An 18,058-nucleotide genomic window follows, 5' to 3' on the forward strand; every position below is an offset into this window, starting at 1 on the left:
ACAAACCAACAAACAAAAAGAATACAGTAAAGTAAAATTATCTTGTTGGCTTAAGTTCAATTAATTCTTCTCAATTTGGAAGGATACTTACTATTAGTCTCCCTGACTCTAGGCACTTTTTCTGCTCATCACATTCGCCTGTACAGCACATGAAAGTAATCTTCATGCAGTAATGTCCAGATTATGCCTCTTCTCTGACAGTGGTTCCAAAGTAACTGAACATCTAAGTTAACTACAAACTTTCTCCTGGCATTCAAGGCTCTCCACAATACTTTACACATTTCAAGGTTCATTCTCCTTTACTTCCTTTACATATATTTTACACTGTGGCCAAACTAACTCATTCAGGTTGGGAATCTTGTAAATCTTCATTCATATATACAGCTTCATGAAGACTCACTATTCTCTTGTCTGAAGCTTATCTCACCTCGAATACATTCTATACAGCCTTTCCTAATTACCTTGGCCAGAGTACTATCTATAATCTTGAGGAAAACTAGCACCTACTGATGATGTAAAATGTACTTACACTTAGAAATACTATATCATTTCTCTTCAAAGTCTGAAGAAAATTTGAACATTCCATTATATAAAAGTGTAGCACAATCACTTCATTAATTTTGTAAAAATGACAATGTCATTATCACAACTAAAATATTCTGCTATGTAATATAATAGTCTACAGTCCTTGTGAGAGCCAGTTAGGTTTGATTTCTTCAGTGATCCCTATTATAACACCACCCTAGTTATCTATCTGTTCAGCAAATACATACTTTTCTTTTTCATGCATTCTCATGCGGCAGGGGAGGGCACAAGGGAAAAAGAAAGGTAAAATAATTTTCTTAAAACAGGATGACTGTAGGCAGGTTGTCTTCATATACAAATGATACTAGTGAATTTCATTATCATGTAGTTAACTCTTTCCAGAATATTCAGTTGTATGAGAGAGTCACGAAGTTTATAGATAGAGAATCCGCTAATAAAAGATTATTGTAGCTTTTTTTCACTTTTGGCCTCTTAGAACTTACAGCTATCTATATTAGGAACAACTTCAAATATAAACATCATGTAAAATTTGGGAGTAATTTCTTAATGAACAATGACATGTTAACAAATATCCAAATGTTTATTTGAATTTGTGCACATATATTAAACATAGAAGTTAAATTTTTAAAAAGATTTATAATACTCACCGTACTTTAGACTGCGTTTTAACACCTTCATAATAAAACAGAAAGTTAATTTCATGGACACCTTCTTCATCTGGCCCACGTAACCACATTGGTAGCTGAACTGAAGCTCCAGGTAGAAGAACAGTGTCAGGAAGGGGAACAGGAATCACCTCTGGGTGACTTCCTGTGCCAATGCCAAAGTCCGTAGAAGAAGCTGATGATGTGAGTGCTGTACACACAGAGGTAGAATCTGTCACAACAGTCTTGTAAGCACTACAGTTCTCAGAAGCTGAAGGACTTAGTGGTGTTAGAACAGCCGTGTTACCACCAAAAGTAAAAAACTCTGGACGTTTACAAACAACCTTCAATCCAGTAAGAGGACATTTGCTGACATTGACAAATTCTACATATGCTTTTCGGATTTCTCCACAGAGGAGCCCTGTAGGAAAATGTATAAAGAACACCTGCATTGGAGGGAAAAAATAATATTATATTGTCTGTTAAAAATTCTGACCCCCTAATGAATGACACTTTAAGATGTTCTATTCTTTACTAAAAGTTAGTAAATATTTTATTTATTCTCTTCGATGTCTCCCTGAATATGTGGTAATTAACAACTCCATTTAAGAAAAGGGGATGATACAGGAACCAATGTTATTCACTGGCAGATTTCAGAGATGTGAATTAAAGGTAAAATGTCAATAACGAGAGGGTTACTGGCAAAACTTTCACAACCATATGGATGATGGACAGGAGAGATATAAGTAATTTAACACGGTTATATGAATAATTATCAGTCTAAAAGTCCTTATCCATGTCAACTTGAAAAGTAGCTCAATTATTTTTTTATTTATCATTAAAATGAAAAGATACACTATAGGTCTTAAAAGGGAAGAATACGTATCCATAATCCCATAACCCCATAACCAAAATTTGAAAACCCCAAAAGCTCCAAAGAACCTTAAGCTTTTAGTAATTCACGTGGAATCAGAAACTGACTCAATTAATGTGGGCTTTTTATAGCTTTTCCCAGCTAGCGTGATACTCATATGGTTCACAACTCCTCTGTGACTGCCAGCCATAACTTCATTAGAACATTTTCCCTCATACTGTTAATATTCCTCCATTTTTAGATGTTGTCAGTATACTTCTGACATTTACACTTAAGGATCCTTTAAATGCAAATAATTTACTGGGTGATTTTGTTATCCCATTATTTCTACCTCTTTAGGTGCACAATTCTGAGACCAGATGTGTTCTAGCAATAACTTTTTGTCTTAATTTTTAGAAATTGTGTGTGTATATTCATGTTTATGTCTACAGTGTTATGTAACTCTGTTGGATTTGTTTTGATAAATACATAAGAGATTATTTGACCAGACACTGTGGATGTGTAATGTCTTTCACTACTCCCTTAAACTGTTCAAATTCCATAAAATATTTCTGACATAAGATATTAAGAATAGAAATAGGCTATGATTTCTTTTTAGAAAATCAGTATTAATGTCTACCACTGTTTATTCAAGCATAATAAGAGGTCTCTTAACTGACCACCATCATGACATGTTTGAAAATAGTGACTGATGTTTACAGGACTGAACAAGCTTCAAGTTCATAGGCTTAACCTTTCTACTATGTTGCTTCCTACTCATTTTTAAGAGTCACTATTTGTTCCCAAACCTATTCAAACAAATTAAGTATTATGTAAACTGTTTCCATCTATACCTGAAAGTGTCAATTTTCTCTGTAGATAAAATCTAGACAGATATTTTACTTAGACTATTTGACAATTATCTTTAGATTCCCACTCTGAATCAACCAGAATTAGAAACTTAAAATGACAACTTATAAATGTGGCTGAATAAAAGAAAAACAAAATGAAACTCTTATTAGAAAACCTGTACTAACATAAAGAATTCATAGAAAAAACTTCTGACCTAAATCCACTCCCCTTAAAACAGTGAATCAATGTGCATTTGTATGTTTTCAATTAAAATAAAATGTCTATGATATGGATCTATTGTGGTTTTTTGTTTTTGTTTAATCAACCAAATACCAGTTGTTGTTATGTAGAATAAGATGCCCTGTGCTAAAATACCCTCTTCAAGAAAAACTACATCAATATCCATTAAATTTTTAAAAAACCACTATGGTACATAAGAAGAAAAGTACAGAACTACCAGTATCAAAACCAAGATGAATGTAAATTTAAAGACTGTTGAGTTAAACAGTATTTAAAATGAAACACTATCTAATTCAACCTTCCTCATTTTATAAATGAAGAAAATTTCCAAGGTCAGCTAATTGGAGATGGGACTTAGGCAGAAGACTAAAAGTAAAACTCTATCCATAACAATAGATTATCTAAGAAGTACTGCATTTAAAAACCATCTGTACATTTAACAATCATAACTGAAGAACATTTAATTGATACAATGTAATGACAGTTATAACCTAGCATAATCAATAAAAACTGAGTATTTGCTGTGCTCTACTGACTGATGTCAACTTTAACCAGAGGACAGAATCTTCCCTTTTGAAAGTAAGCCCTAGCAAATTCTTATGTGTATAATTCCAAGCAAAATGTTTTAGCAGTGACTTCTAAACTATAAGGGTGAATAGCCCTAAAATAACATTTGGATCCCAATTCATTTCAATCCATTTTCAGTCTTAGAACTCCTAGCTATAGCAATGTAATCCGAATAAAAATCCAATACATTACTGTGGCACTCTGACAAGCTTGGACAATAATGGCACAAGTATAAGAAAGAAGAAAAATAAATAAAAGATTCTAAAAAGGACTGAGATTGCCAGATTTAAAAAAAAAAGATGATAAAGCAAGAATATGGTATTGACACAGAAAGGGAGAGGGAACTGAACAAGTTTCAAGTTCACAGGCTTAACCTTTCTACTATGTTGCTTCCTACTCATTGGTATCACCCAAAACAAAAACAAAATAAAACAAAAATAAAAGTGGGTATGGGTACTTTCAGAATACTAGTATATTAGAAAGAAGATATAATCAGTTGCCAATATTCAATTAATGGTAATTGGTACTAGAAACAAAGTTTGATTCCTACTCCTTGACATTCAGAAGATTATAGTCCCTTGAACTAAAATTTTTTAAAAACCCTTAGAAAATGAAGCTGTAGTTTTGACTGAAGTCTGTGTAATTATAAAACTTAGAAGCAATAAAGTAAGACTATCAGATATGACTTTATATATGAGAAACCTTAACATAGCAAAGACACCAAATTAAAGTTAAAATATTTGCAAAATAGGAATCAACAAAAACTAGCACTGAAATCACTCTTAAGCTTTTATTTGTCCTACACAACTCTAAATGCAACATAATTAAGCAAGTGTAAAACTTGGGAAGAATATACACAGCTCAACAATATACCTACCTTCAATACACACACGTCACCATTTTCATGAATATGTTACCTATACCACCACGATAGGTACAGAATTAGTACCAAGAAAAATCATCCAATGTAAGAAGAGAAATAATAGCCAATTATAAGGCTATCTATAGGTAATTATATGGACATATAGAAGAAAAAAATCATATGAACAAAAACCTGAAAATACCCAGTATTGCACAGGTACGAGGCAATGCGCACTCCCACTCTGAAGAAAAGTGCAAATTACTATAGCCTTGCTGAAGGTAGTTTTATAACAGATTGCAAAATTTTAAATTTATATACCCTATGACTCGGCAATTCCATTTCTAAAGTTTCATCTAAACCAGAACATGGACAAAATATATAATGATGTTTACTGAAAAACTGTCAGTAATGATGAAAACTAGAACCACACCCATCAATAGATAAATGGTTAAAATATATTACAATATAACTAGTAAAGGAGTAGCGTATCTAGCTGTAAAAAAGTCTTTCTACTGAATGGAAAAAAATTATGTTGTGAAAGACAAATAGCAAGTCAAGTCACAGGGTCAAATGTGCAGTATGATTCTAATTATAATTACCAAAACCAAATATAAGTATATAATGAAAAGTCTGAGAAAAGAAACAATACTTTGGTATCACTGGCACTTTTTGAAGGTAAATGGCTAAGATCATAACTTCCCTTATTAGGAAAACTTGAGGATGTAGGCACAAGGACCGCCCTTAAGTGTTCATGCTTATGCTTCATAAATCTGCCTTTGGTCTGCCTCTCAGGTAGATACCTGATCCAAAGTAGGCCAGGAGTCTTTCCCAGAAACCTGAAATTTGTATTAAAGCAGCACAGAAACTGGCAGTTGTGAGACTAAGGTCATATCAAAAGCAATTACCTTTAAAGTCTTAAAGCATTTACACTACATTCTCTGGAGTTGCTGAGTACTTATTTTTCTCTGAAACTTATTATAATAGTTTATATTTTAGCTGCCATGAGGTATTCCAATGTCCTTCAACTAAGTAACATATGTTCTCTTTTTTGGCTTCCGCAAACTAGCATCAGTTTGTCTTCTGCAAAGACCTTGAATTCATATGGCATGAAAAGTAGGGGTGGGATACAAAGAAAGTGAAGGAAAGACTGCTTTTTGTTCATTTTGCTTAAGTTTTTTACATTAATTCCTACATTCTTCTTATATCTTACCAAACAAAATTTTTAAAGGCCACTGATTTTATTAATAATGAAAGTGTTCGATGTTGGGAAACGCCCTGTCTGGTTTCAGGGACTGCAGTCCTGCCGACAGGCAAGAGGGCCACAAGGCTGGAAATAATCAAGGAGGCCTTGGGAAAACAGGCCACTGAGGAGATGCGCCCTTGGCAGGGGCGCAGCCCCTGCCTCCCTCACTTCACCCTGCTTGGCCCTGTGACGGCTGGCAGTCAATGATGGGTAAGATTCCTCAAGAGGAGGACCGACCTAAATCAGACACAGCTGGTATGGGCAGCAGGACAAGGACTTGGGGGACACAGACAAAGGGGAAAAAGGCCCGCACCCCTCAGCTCGGCTCGGACATGGCCGGGGCCCTCATTCTATCTGAAAGATGTCTCCTTGTCTCTTGGCGGCTCCCCCCTCAAACCTGGCTCAGGTTTGAAACAATACTGGAGACAGTCCTAAACTGGTTCTGGCAGTTCCCAGGGGAAATTAGGCCTAGAAGTAAATTCTTTAAAGCATGCTTTGTTTTTCTCTCAAAAGCTATGAAAGCCAGCTCATGCTGGGAAGGAAATTTACATTATTCACAGACCCTAACCCTAAACCCTTTGGCGCTCTCATGTTTACACTCTTATGTTTACTAGTCTCCTTTCGAACCCAAGTAAATCGCTGTGTTCCTGCCATTTGTTTTCTTCAAAACATCACCCATTCCCTGTGAACATTAACATACTGATGTAATGAGATAACCTGCACATTCCTATTACCTGGCCCCACTGATAACCCTTTCAATAAAAGCCTTTGGACAAAGGAGCTTGGGGCCTTCCCCACTAGAGGGAAGAGCCATGCCCCTCTCCTGGCAAACAAAGTGTTTGACAACCTGTGTTTACTCCCCCATCCGTGACACCTCCCGGACGGGCTCTGCGGGATTCAGAGTCCGGCATCCCACCTCAGCTGGCCTGACAGTGACCCTCAGACCCAGGGAAGCCCCACGCTACCCGTGAAAGTTCTTTAAAAAGTGTTTTCCCAATTTCCATTTATATTTTGAGGGTCATGTTTTATAAGTAGGCTGTGACTTACTGCCAAGTTGCGTTACCTTAGCTTTGTGAATTAGTGTTAACACTAGCTTAATAATAATTTTTAAGTACAGTACAATGTAATGTCAATAACCTCAAAGTCTAAAATTAATTTACTCAAAGTATCATCTGAACTTATAAATTATTAAACCCACAAAATTTTAAAAAGTGAAATACCTCCAACAGTGGCATTTCCTCAGTGATTATGGGATCTAATCTTCGATCAGGACCATATTTAATAGATGTTTTCTCTTCTTTTGTGTTGTTAAGTCGAGGACCTTGAATTTCTAAATCTTGTCTCCCTCGGACTGACATACTCAAGGAATGTTTTCCTGAAATAAAAAACAATTAATGCCCTAACATAACTTGGTATGTTAACTGGTATCAATTTAGCCTGAATATATGAATACTCTAAGCTTCAGATTAGTTCTAGAAAAATTCTAGACTAGTATTGATTAGCTTCATTAATCAGAGAATTGTGCATATTTTATTTTCATGCTTAACCATACATATTTTATGCTCCTTAATTTCTCATTTTGTTAGGATCTACTTACTTTGCAAAAAGACTACTTATCACTAAATAGGAAGTGTTTTGAAACCTGTATTTAACCATAATGGCTATTAACCAAAAAGATCTATCTGAGATATCAGCTGTGTTGGAACAAACAATTTCATTCAGACTATGAAAAAATATCTATTTTCAAAGGGAAAGAAATCCAAAATATTAAACAGATCAGCTTTTCACTTGTACTCATATTCAAATATAATATCTTAATATATATGTTGATCATAGTAATGTATACTAATATCTGTGGATAACTTCATTTTTACTCATATTCAAATATATGTATTAATATACATATATACTGATAGTAAATATATACTAATATTTCTGGGTAATTACATCTTCTCAGTAGACTACACAAAGAAAATTAAAGTCATTTAATATTCATGTGAGATTTCCCCCGAAACTTCCACATAGTATGTGTAGGTGTGAAAAAATAAATCAAGGGTAAACAACGATCTTTCCTGCAGGATTACTCAGAGCCTTTAATGTTCAATGGTCACCATGATATTCCCAGACCAGACTCATAATGTAGCATTTCCCACACTTTGTTTGATACAGATCCCTATTAGTATGTTACATAATAAGAAACTACACTAAATCATGAAAATTCTGCTTATGGGATGCAACTTATTTTAATAGTTAATTCAAGGTTTGCTCCCACTAACATCTTAAAATAACATATAAATTTGCATATTAATAAATATATTTGGTACCTTAAATAAAATAATGATCTATATTTTATTGACAACCGTAACTTTAGTGTTAGATTAAGATCCTAGGTATGTACAAGCAGGAAAGGATCTTCACAGAGTACTGAACACCCAGTCAACTTACTTAAAATATGCAATAAATTAGCAAGATTATTTATAAATGTTGCTTCTCTGTTGCTTGTTAATCAAGAATTACACTGTTAGGATTATACCCTAAGAATCCCAAAACACCAGTTCAAAAGAACCTATGTACCCCAATGTTCACAGCAGCACAATTTATAATAGCCAAGTGCTGGAAGCAACCTAAGTGCCCATCAGTAAATGAGTGGATCAAATCAAGGAACACGTATAAAGGACCCATGGACAAAGCCAAAGTGGGGAAAGTGGTGGCAAGAAAATGGAGACAAATGTTTGTGAAAAATTAAAAAATTTTTTAAATAAATTTTTTAAAAAAATTTACAAATATAGTACTAAAATGTAGAATAGCATACATACTCAACTTCAATGTAAATCTTTTGTTTTTAATTTTTGAAATCTTATGGAGTTACTGTTTGCTTTGAAAAGAATTTTTGTATCAAATCATCCTTGATAAGCAGACAAGTAGAAATACTGAACTGAAGGTTAAAAGGACCAATAAACTTTCCAAGGGTTCCCCAAAAGATTTCCCAAGATTAATAATCAGCTTTCATAAACGCTAAATGCAATTTTGTCAAGACTATTAATTTGTTTGTTTGTTTTTTAAAGAAAGGCTTAGCTACTAAAATAAAGGGCTGGAAGTAAGGGATTTTATAGTAAATTGTCTGGCATCTAGTCACCTTAAACTCAACTAACTAATATAACAATGATAAGACAATATTAGATCTAGAAGGGTTCCCTGAATTTAAAGGAAGAAAAAGTAAACTATGTTAAATATGTATCTTGTAGTTTACCCTTATAAAATTTGTAAAACATGTCATCGGAGGCACCAAAAATATCATCTTAACACTAAAATCCTACTCTCTTCACAGGATAGACAGAATTTAAGGTGTTTATTAATACCCAATGTAATTTGCTCTATGTTTTATAAAAAAGACAGTATTCAAAAGCAGAATATGCTAAGATGGTTCTTATACTGGCCACAGAAATCTCCATCAATGGTTAGAATATATTTGATTAGAGTTTATTTATTAAGCTTAAATCAGTAATAGAAAATAAAAATACACAGGGCAGAAACAAAGAATTATTTTAAAAAAATTAGAAGGGAATAGAGTTGTTTAATTCTAAAGCACAGTTTAAAGTAATCCAAATTATTCATTGTTCCATCTGACTGAATGCCTTTATTAAAGGTACGTTAAATCTATATTAAAAATACCTCATTTTCATTCATTTTATTCTATGGAGAGTGAATTAAGTATTAGTTTTCTAATTGTTTAGCAATGTTATAGCTTTACCTGTGTGACATCCAGGGAGAGCACCAATGCCATCTACTGTCATGGAGCCCTGAATAGTGCCAAGATTATAAACAACTCCCAGAACATGCAGCTCCCCTATGTGATGGGGAAAGAGCTTTAGTCTTGCCTGTGGAGATATTTAAGTCACTCTTATTATCTGTTTTCATAATATCTTAAATAGTATAATTCCTAAATGCTGTAATGTTACAGAAATATAAACTCATGACTTAAAACTTTTTAAATTATCAATTAGTACCTCTTACTGGAAAGCATTTTCTACAAAAGAAAATCTCTAAATTGAACAGAGGCCTGGATCTTCATCAATACTTTTATAAAAATCAAAATATTCTGGTCAACCAAATATCATACTGACACTAAGAGAAAAGCAGAACTCTTCACCAGGCTTCTCAGGAAATTAACCAACCAAGACCAATGCAAACCTACTTTTCCTACCAATTTCCTCCTGTATAATCTTAATCTTCCAAATTATAGTTTTTAAGTAAACTAAGATATAAAACAAACTGAATTAACTGATTTTTGAAATGTTTTCATCTTACTTTTAGAAAGGCTTAAGACAGGAAAAAAAAGAAAACAATTACCACTTTAGATTCTTCACTATTAATTAAGAATTCTGAAATAACTTCAGTTCCAATCATTTCAGGTTCACTTGTTACCTAAAAAATGAATTATCTTGTAAAATATACATTCTAATGAATAAAGTATCAGATTAACATTCCTATATATCAAGACTTAAGAACAATAATTATAGTTAGCATTTACTAGGTTCTTAGTATGTGCTACGCAAAATGCAGAGTTTTATTTTTAAAGCTACTGTAAAAGCATGCAGCAGCAGGTGCTTGATTCTTTTTTTTCCCATTTAATTTAGTCCAACTCAACTGAGGAAGGTAAGTCATCTACTCAAAGTTGTAGCCACCAAGAGGATAAAAATCTCAAGGGATAAAGTTCAGCTGTTTATTATCAACAGTGGCCAAAATGGCCATTTAATTTAATCTTGCAGTAAGAGCAAATTTCTCACCTATTACTTCAACCAGCCTCTTTTTCCAAATTGGTTAACTACACATAGGAAAAGCAATGAAGCCTAAGCAGGATATATAAAAGACTGGCAACCCTGGCCAGTGTGTGTCAGTTGGCTGGAGTGTCATCCCATAGATCTAAGGGTCTCAGATTTCATTTCCAGTCAGGTACATGTTGGGTTGCAGGTCCAACCCCCAGTGGGGGCTCGTACCTCAATAGGGGTGCATACAAGAAGGCAGTCAGTATATGTTTTTCTCTCTCTTCCTCTCTCTCTAAAAATGCAATGAAAAAAATATCCTCACGTGAAGATAAAAAAAGTATTGGTGGACAATAAGGGCTGTAGGGAGGGCGAAAAAGGCCTATCCACTCCAAATCAATGACCTACGTAAGAGACTATAGTGTCTGGTCATGTACCAAAGCAGAATTAACTGGCTCACTCAAAGTAAACCTGATCCTCATGACCACTGTTTTACTTTTACCATGAGATGAGTTATCTGACAAAGAAATATGGACTGCATTTCCCTAAATTCCAATTCAGCATCTTAGTACATAACTAGTAGAAATCCATGAAGAAATCCAGAGCTTTAAATTTATAAGAAAAAGTGTACCTTCAATATACACAATAAAAATGTTCACTCAACTTTAATAAGCATCCTATAAAATCTATTATTGAACAGGCGAATATACTTAAAAATCTAAAAGATATTTTTAAAAAAGATTTTCCAAGAGTAAAGTGTTTACAGTGTTCTAATTTTTATTCCAGGCATCCATAAAACATTAGAAAAATGACTGAGGTTGCTAAGATTCAAGTCAGATAGAGCCTGGTAAATCTCAATCTTTCCAACTACTCACAATCAGTGTAAATAATCACAAAATGTCTTCAGTTAAATAACAAGATTTTAAGTAAGGCAATCTTTAAAATAAATCAAAACACTTCAAAAGAAAAGTTTAAACAGTTTAGTTAGTACAACAGACATCCTTCAAGTTCTTCCTTCATAAATAAGCATGAAAATGCTGGACATTTCCCAGTTCCAAAATAACTTTTACCACATTATTCAAGTGCATAGCAAGGTAGTATAAAGGAGTAAAATTTATATATCAGATATAGGTGAATAAACTAATAACTAGGTAAAAAATGTATTTGTCCAAGTTATTTCTGTTACAATCAGCTGGGTAACAAAAATTCTTTGTTCAAGTCATTCCTGCTTCAAAAATACACCTTAAATCTATAAAGAGTTTACTACAAACATGAGTTAAGAAAAAAATAAATAGATATAAAGGGTATAAACAGATAATTCACAAAAAAAGATATACACATATAAGAACTTCACTAGAAATCATTAAGATGAAAAATAAGATAGTAAGATGGTATTTTTTAACCTATCAAGAAGACTTTTTTTAATAAATAAGAATACTTAATGTTTCAAAGATGAGCTACCCAACCCTATAGTCTGCCGATGAGAAGCTCATTAGTATAATTTGAGAAGCCAATGGAATATTAAAATATTTATTCCCTAAAATGTTCTAACATCATGCCCAGGAAACTTTCTTACAGAAATAATCACCATAAAAAACTAGGCACCCATATTTTCACCACTGAATGATTATAAGAGTAAACAAACGGGAACTTCCACCATAATTACCAATAGAGATATAGAATAGCTTATAGATCATCCATATGATGGAATATTATGCAAAAATGAAATAGACATTTTAAAATCAAATATGCATATAAATCAAGAGAATTAAAAACTATATCACAACATGAGAAAATCCCATATATGAGGGAAAAATACAAATGGAAATGACTGGATATACATCAAAGTGTTAAAACGGTTATTTCTAAATACTAAAAAGATAGTTTTATTTTTACTCCTTATGTTCATCTGTATTTTCAATTTTCAACAATAAGCATACAACATACATTTTATAACTAGGAAAAAGCATAAAAAAGAGTAAGTATAGCCCACTAAACAGAAAAGTTGAAATGTTATTACAGCATCTGTTAGGCTATCACTGAAACAGGCTTATTACAAATACCTTTTAATAACTTACTAGTTCTTTAACGTCTTCATTATTCTTTCCACTGAAATCTTTAGGTTGAAATTTCCAGAGCAATGACAAATCAGTCAACAAAAGTGGAACCTTCAAAGGGTTTCTAAAAGCCACTTCCACTGTTATTGGTTCTATAAAAGAAATGCCTAAATTAGTAACATTAATAAACTCCACACTTCATCTTACACTTGAATTCTCTAAATACATCTTACTTTCATAGTTCAGAATTTCTGCCTAAACAATCCTTTACCAACTTGTAAATGTCTATTTATTCAGGATTCAGTTTTAAAACTACCTCCTTGAAAAAATCTCCCCAATTTCTCTGTACGAAAGAATGGCATTCTCTCTTTTATATTCCAACAGCACTTTGCATCTACCTGCATTAGAACCCCCAGTGCGTCTATAAATGTGGCTCGCTAAAGTTTGGGTTCCTAATTTATTTTTGCATACCAGCTCCCAGTGATTTTAGACATACAGGAAATTATCTTGAATCTATGGTAAGTAAAATAAACAAACAAAAATCCATGTGTAAAAATTCAAGTATGTCACCTTCCACCACTGCAAGTGGAAATCTCGAGTTATCTGAATAACTGTTCAAACAGTATTGCGTGGGATGGAAACTGGACGGAATTACTCCTTTGTTAACCAAGGCCACAACTTGTTCCTCAAGTTCTCGCCACTGCTGAGAGGATTCGTAGTCATATTCTTGATCAAGACTGACATGAGTAGCTGCTTGCTTTTCACCTAAAAAATGTGTCAAAATTAAATACACATTTATTAACACCTGCCCTCAAATGAAACATTTTAAATAAAAACCTAAGTTATCTAAAGAAATAAATATGCCTGCTCACTCTTGCCTATTTCCAATTACATGAGAGAAAAATTAACCTCAGCCTAGCTGAAATTCTGCTTATAATACTGATGCTCCCTTCCTCCTGACTCTAAAAGAATATATTTTCTCTAGTCTTCCACATGCAATTTTATGTAAAATACCTCAAACATACAACAAAAGCATGGAGAATAATTTAAAAAATAATTGTATATCAAAATTTAACAAAAGTCACCACCTCTACCACATAATCCCAAATATTTTTTATAAGATAAATGTTACAGAGTTGATGTGCTTCACTGTGGAACCCTCCCCAACCCTTCATCTCCACTGACACCACTTCGTCCCGGAGCTCGTTCAAAGCTGAAGTATAGCATTCTCATCCACCTTATTTTTTAACTTTACCACATATGAGTATATACATAAATAGTGCATAGGATTGGTTTGTATATTTAAAATATATAAATGAAATTCTATTTAATCTGGAACTTTTCTCACTCAACATTATGGTGTAAGTATTATCCATGTTGAAACATGGAGAATTAAGTCACTTGTGTCCTAGTGCATGCCTCCCTTATATGAATATACCAAAATTTGTCAACTCATATGCTATTACCTCATGTTTTTTGCTGTAAAAAACAATGCTGCTATAAACATCCTGATAAATACTTCTTAAATAAATTAGTCGAGAAACATATTAAGCTCAAATATAAGACTGCTTAGAGTTACTTAAACATGCATCCAGGTCTTAATGTATTTATATTTTTAACCTAGCACTGTCATTCTAAGTCTCAATTCTAAGGGAAAAAACCCTGTATTTTAAAAAGTCTTACAAGAACAACAGAATATTGGCAACTCTTCTCTCCTTCTATGTATGTTTGAAAACTTCCATGAAAAATTAAGAGAACTATCCACAAAGATTTTTCCTACAACATGGTTTTACATATATGTGTATAAAAGACAGAAACAATCCAACTATGTAACAAGCAAATGTGAAAATAAAGTACTTTGTATGCACTGAATATTATATCTTACAGCCATTAAAAATGCTTATCAAGTCCTGGCCAGATGGCTCAGTTGGTTGGAGCATCATCTCATGTACCAGATTGTTGTGGGTTCAATTCCTGGTCAGGGCACATACCTAGGTTGCAGGTTTAATCCCCAGCTGGGGCACGTATAAGGGGCAACCAATTGATGTTTCTCTCTCACATCAATGTTTCTCTTTCTCTCCCTTCCTCTCTAAAAATCAATAAACATATCCTTGGGTAAGGATAAAAAAGTTTATCTAGATTATATAATAAACATGAGCATTCTTTTTTCTATTTTAAGAAAATTAAAACTCAGTTTATTCTAATGACTTTTTTTTTTTACTTTATTTTTACTGTTGGCACTGTTACAGACGTCCCCATTCCTCCCCTCTTTGCCCACATTCACCCAGCTCCCTCTCGCCTTTCCTCTGGCCATCACCACAATGTTGTCTTTGTCTATGGGTTATGCATATATGTATGAGCTTTTTTTATATTATGTAAGAAAAGCCATTATATTATAGTTGTTTTCTTGTTAGTTTTTAATTTAAGTCTAAGGAAGAACAATGCAATAGCGGTTATCTTAAAGTGGCAGGGAGATAGGTGATATGGTATGGAAGTATTTATTTTTCAAATATTCATTAACAAATTACACATCATTTTTGAAACGGATAAAGAAAAAAAAAACCTTAGGAAAAAAAAGTCACTAGGTAACAAGACTAAAAAAACCTTTACTAACCATCTGCTGGTCGTCTGTCATGGCCAAAGAAAACCCGTGTTGCTGAGCTGTTAATATATGGTAAAGGAAGCTGTGGTAAGGGACCATCTGGTGACAGCTGACTTACATTCTAGGAGAAATACAAAAGAAAAAAAAAGAATTTCTGAGAAGACTCCACTTTCTTTATATTCGCTTTCTCCTTTTTTAACACACAAGGTATTAAAAATATGCTAAGCAAAAACATCAAGATAAATTACTAGTTTTACTAATACATCAGAGTCATAAAATTTTACAGCTGAGAACTTTAGAGATTGTTTATTCTGGCACAAGGAAGGCTTTCTAAGGTAACTGAGTGAGTTAGCTCTCTTCGGATATTAAACTTCCAAACATTATTTTGGTATGCATTTTACTTCCTGATTCATTATCTAATCCTATCTGCCAAAATTCTAATCCACCCGATTTCAAATTAATAAAGCATAAGGGCAGCTATTTTCTACCAGACAGAAATACAATACAGAGTAGGCAAAAGGAGATTTACAGTTGTTCATAAGGAAAAATACATAATACAAGAACAGTAATACAAGAATTAACTGTGTTTTATGTATCACAACTATAAACCTACTTTTCCTACCCCATATTCACTATCCTTAGGAATTCATGAAAAAATTACAACTTCCAGTTTTCCCCAAAAAACAATGCTTTACATTTCTTATTCTCCTGTCTCAGAAATGTTTTTCCTTCCTTTAATTTTTCTAGGTAATATCAAAATAATTTGTCCACTTCCCACAGATCCATACCTCCTCATATTTCATAGTGAAAATAGAGGAACATACTTTCCAAAGGGTGGGAAGAGGACCCAATATACTGTAAAATCAACTATGATTTTTAAAAAAACTCAAAAATAATAAAAGAGTCCAGATAGCATCTAATTTCTTTACAATTTCAAAAACAGCCACAAATCAAATATTTACTAGAATAAAAAAATTCTCTATTAAAGAACTGTGAAAGGGCAATGCAACTTAGATGTATGACTAAAAATCCAAGCCTCCTACCCTTTATTATGACAGATAATTATATATATTCTAATAAAATCATTTTATTAGACTCCAAAATAAGCACTAAATAAGCTCTTTTTTTGCTGAAAATAATGACTTAAATATAATTTTATTATCTATTCCTGAAACTAAGTGCTCACCTTGTAAACATAAAGATATTCTCTGAGGAAGGCCCCTTGTTGAGCTGCCGATTGTTTACTTTCATTGATTAAAATATGCCTAAAAGCAGACACTGCATTGTCCAGTTGTCTAAGAGTATAGGATTGGCGCCCAATAGTGAAGTTAATATGATCCTCCGCAAGAGACCAGCCTTTTCCTTTGTAAACTTGCATGGCTTGACAATAGCAACGTAAAGCATGCTTTTTCTGTAAGGAAATAAACAAAACAAAGTATTACAATCCAAACTTCCCTGGGACTGAAAAAAATAAATACACACACAAACACACAATCGATCAATTAAGTAACTACTAACTGGTTCTTTCAAGACTGGAATAATAAGGAAAATGAAACTAACATTTTGGAAAACCTCTTAACAATTATTACTAAAAACCAAGAGGTCCTGAAGCAAGCCGCTGCTTTGTCCAAGCACAAGAAGTCTAAAAGGCAGGAATAATAATGACTTCATGAAAAACCATCTGGCTTTCCAAGGAAGTAACACATGGAGTCATGGGTTAGTTAGAGGCTTGGTTGTTATAATGCTTGTTAATGAGAACTATCTTATGAAGTCTCAATTTTGTTATGGTCATCTCCCTTTATACCACTGAATTGGGTCAAATTGAAATACCCCATGTGTGCTAAAACTGCATGTGTAAGTAAACACACACGCACACACTTTAAAACTACTGTTTTGTTTGGTATTCCTTTCTTTTGCCCACTGCTGGCTGCATCCCACCACACCCATGAGCATATATTTGGCGTTAATCACATATCACTGCCACCCACTGAACTCAGACAACTTCCATCTTAAAACTGGAATTTGGTACAAAGGAAGAAGTCTCCCTCCACTAAACCTTTTGCTTCAGAGTATACTCTTATATCCACTCCCCTCTCCAGGGTAGACTACAAACTTTGTACCATGTATAACCAGAATTATTTGTTTTTTTTAAGAAATGTTTTCTTGATAAAGAGATAATGAAAATAAATAAAAATATTCTACCACTTGACAGCACGCAATCATAGGAACATAGTCTCTTTTTTGTGACATTCCTATAGAGATACCCAATTTGAATCTCATCATGAGGAAACATCAGAGAAACCTAAATTAAAGGACAATCTACAAAATAATTGGCCTTTAATCTTCAAAAGTGTCAAGCTCATAAAAGTCAAAGGATCCTTCTGCTATAATACGGAGGACATTTATGGGACCACTGTCAAAAGCAGAATAATGTCTGACAGTGGTACTTACTGCCTTAGGACTAAGTTCTTGACTTTGATTGTTGTATTACTGTCATACAAGAGTACAGGTCTTGTTTCTAGGAGATAGGAAATATGCCCTATCTTGAGGGTAATGAGGCACTAGGTAGACAACTCTCAAATGGCTCAGATAAACAAAAGTATTTGTAACTATTCTTTCAATCTGAGCCTGTTTCAAAATAATTTTTAAGGGACATTTCTTGGGGGGAAAAATTCTCAACTCCATTTTGCATTTAGTAAAAAAAAAAGCAAACACTGAATCTTAAAAACTGATACAGAGATATAATCGAATGTGTAAAGTGTTAAGATCAAGTGCACTTTTGAGGATTTCATGGAAAAGCATCTAAAGAGATTTGAAAGGTAACAAAGA

The 18,058-nt window shown here is 33.4% G+C and overlaps 1 protein-coding gene across 1 annotated transcript in view; it reads right to left on the minus strand.

The window, feature by feature from the left end:
- Positions 1–18,058, minus strand: part of TRAPPC8 (trafficking protein particle complex subunit 8) — an 85,939-nt gene that overhangs the window by 25,130 nt on the left and 42,751 nt on the right. Inside the window, exons 13-20 of the mRNA XM_054583503.1 lie at positions 16,416–16,640; positions 15,242–15,350; positions 13,198–13,392; positions 12,649–12,779; positions 10,158–10,232; positions 9,559–9,685; positions 7,028–7,182; positions 1,194–1,636 (exon numbers count right to left, since the gene is read on the minus strand). Coding sequence (XP_054439478.1) covers positions 1,194–1,636; positions 7,028–7,182; positions 9,559–9,685; positions 10,158–10,232; positions 12,649–12,779; positions 13,198–13,392; positions 15,242–15,350; positions 16,416–16,640 — 1,460 coding nt within the window. The remainder of the gene's footprint in view (positions 1–1,193; positions 1,637–7,027; positions 7,183–9,558; positions 9,686–10,157; positions 10,233–12,648; positions 12,780–13,197; positions 13,393–15,241; positions 15,351–16,415; positions 16,641–18,058) is intronic.

This window comes from Pteronotus mesoamericanus, unplaced genomic scaffold (assembly GCF_021234165.1).
Source record: "Pteronotus mesoamericanus isolate MK-2021 breed Mesoamerican mustached bat unplaced genomic scaffold, CSHL_Meso_final contig_74, whole genome shotgun sequence".
Classification (NCBI taxonomy): domain Eukaryota; kingdom Metazoa; phylum Chordata; class Mammalia; order Chiroptera; family Mormoopidae; genus Pteronotus; species Pteronotus mesoamericanus.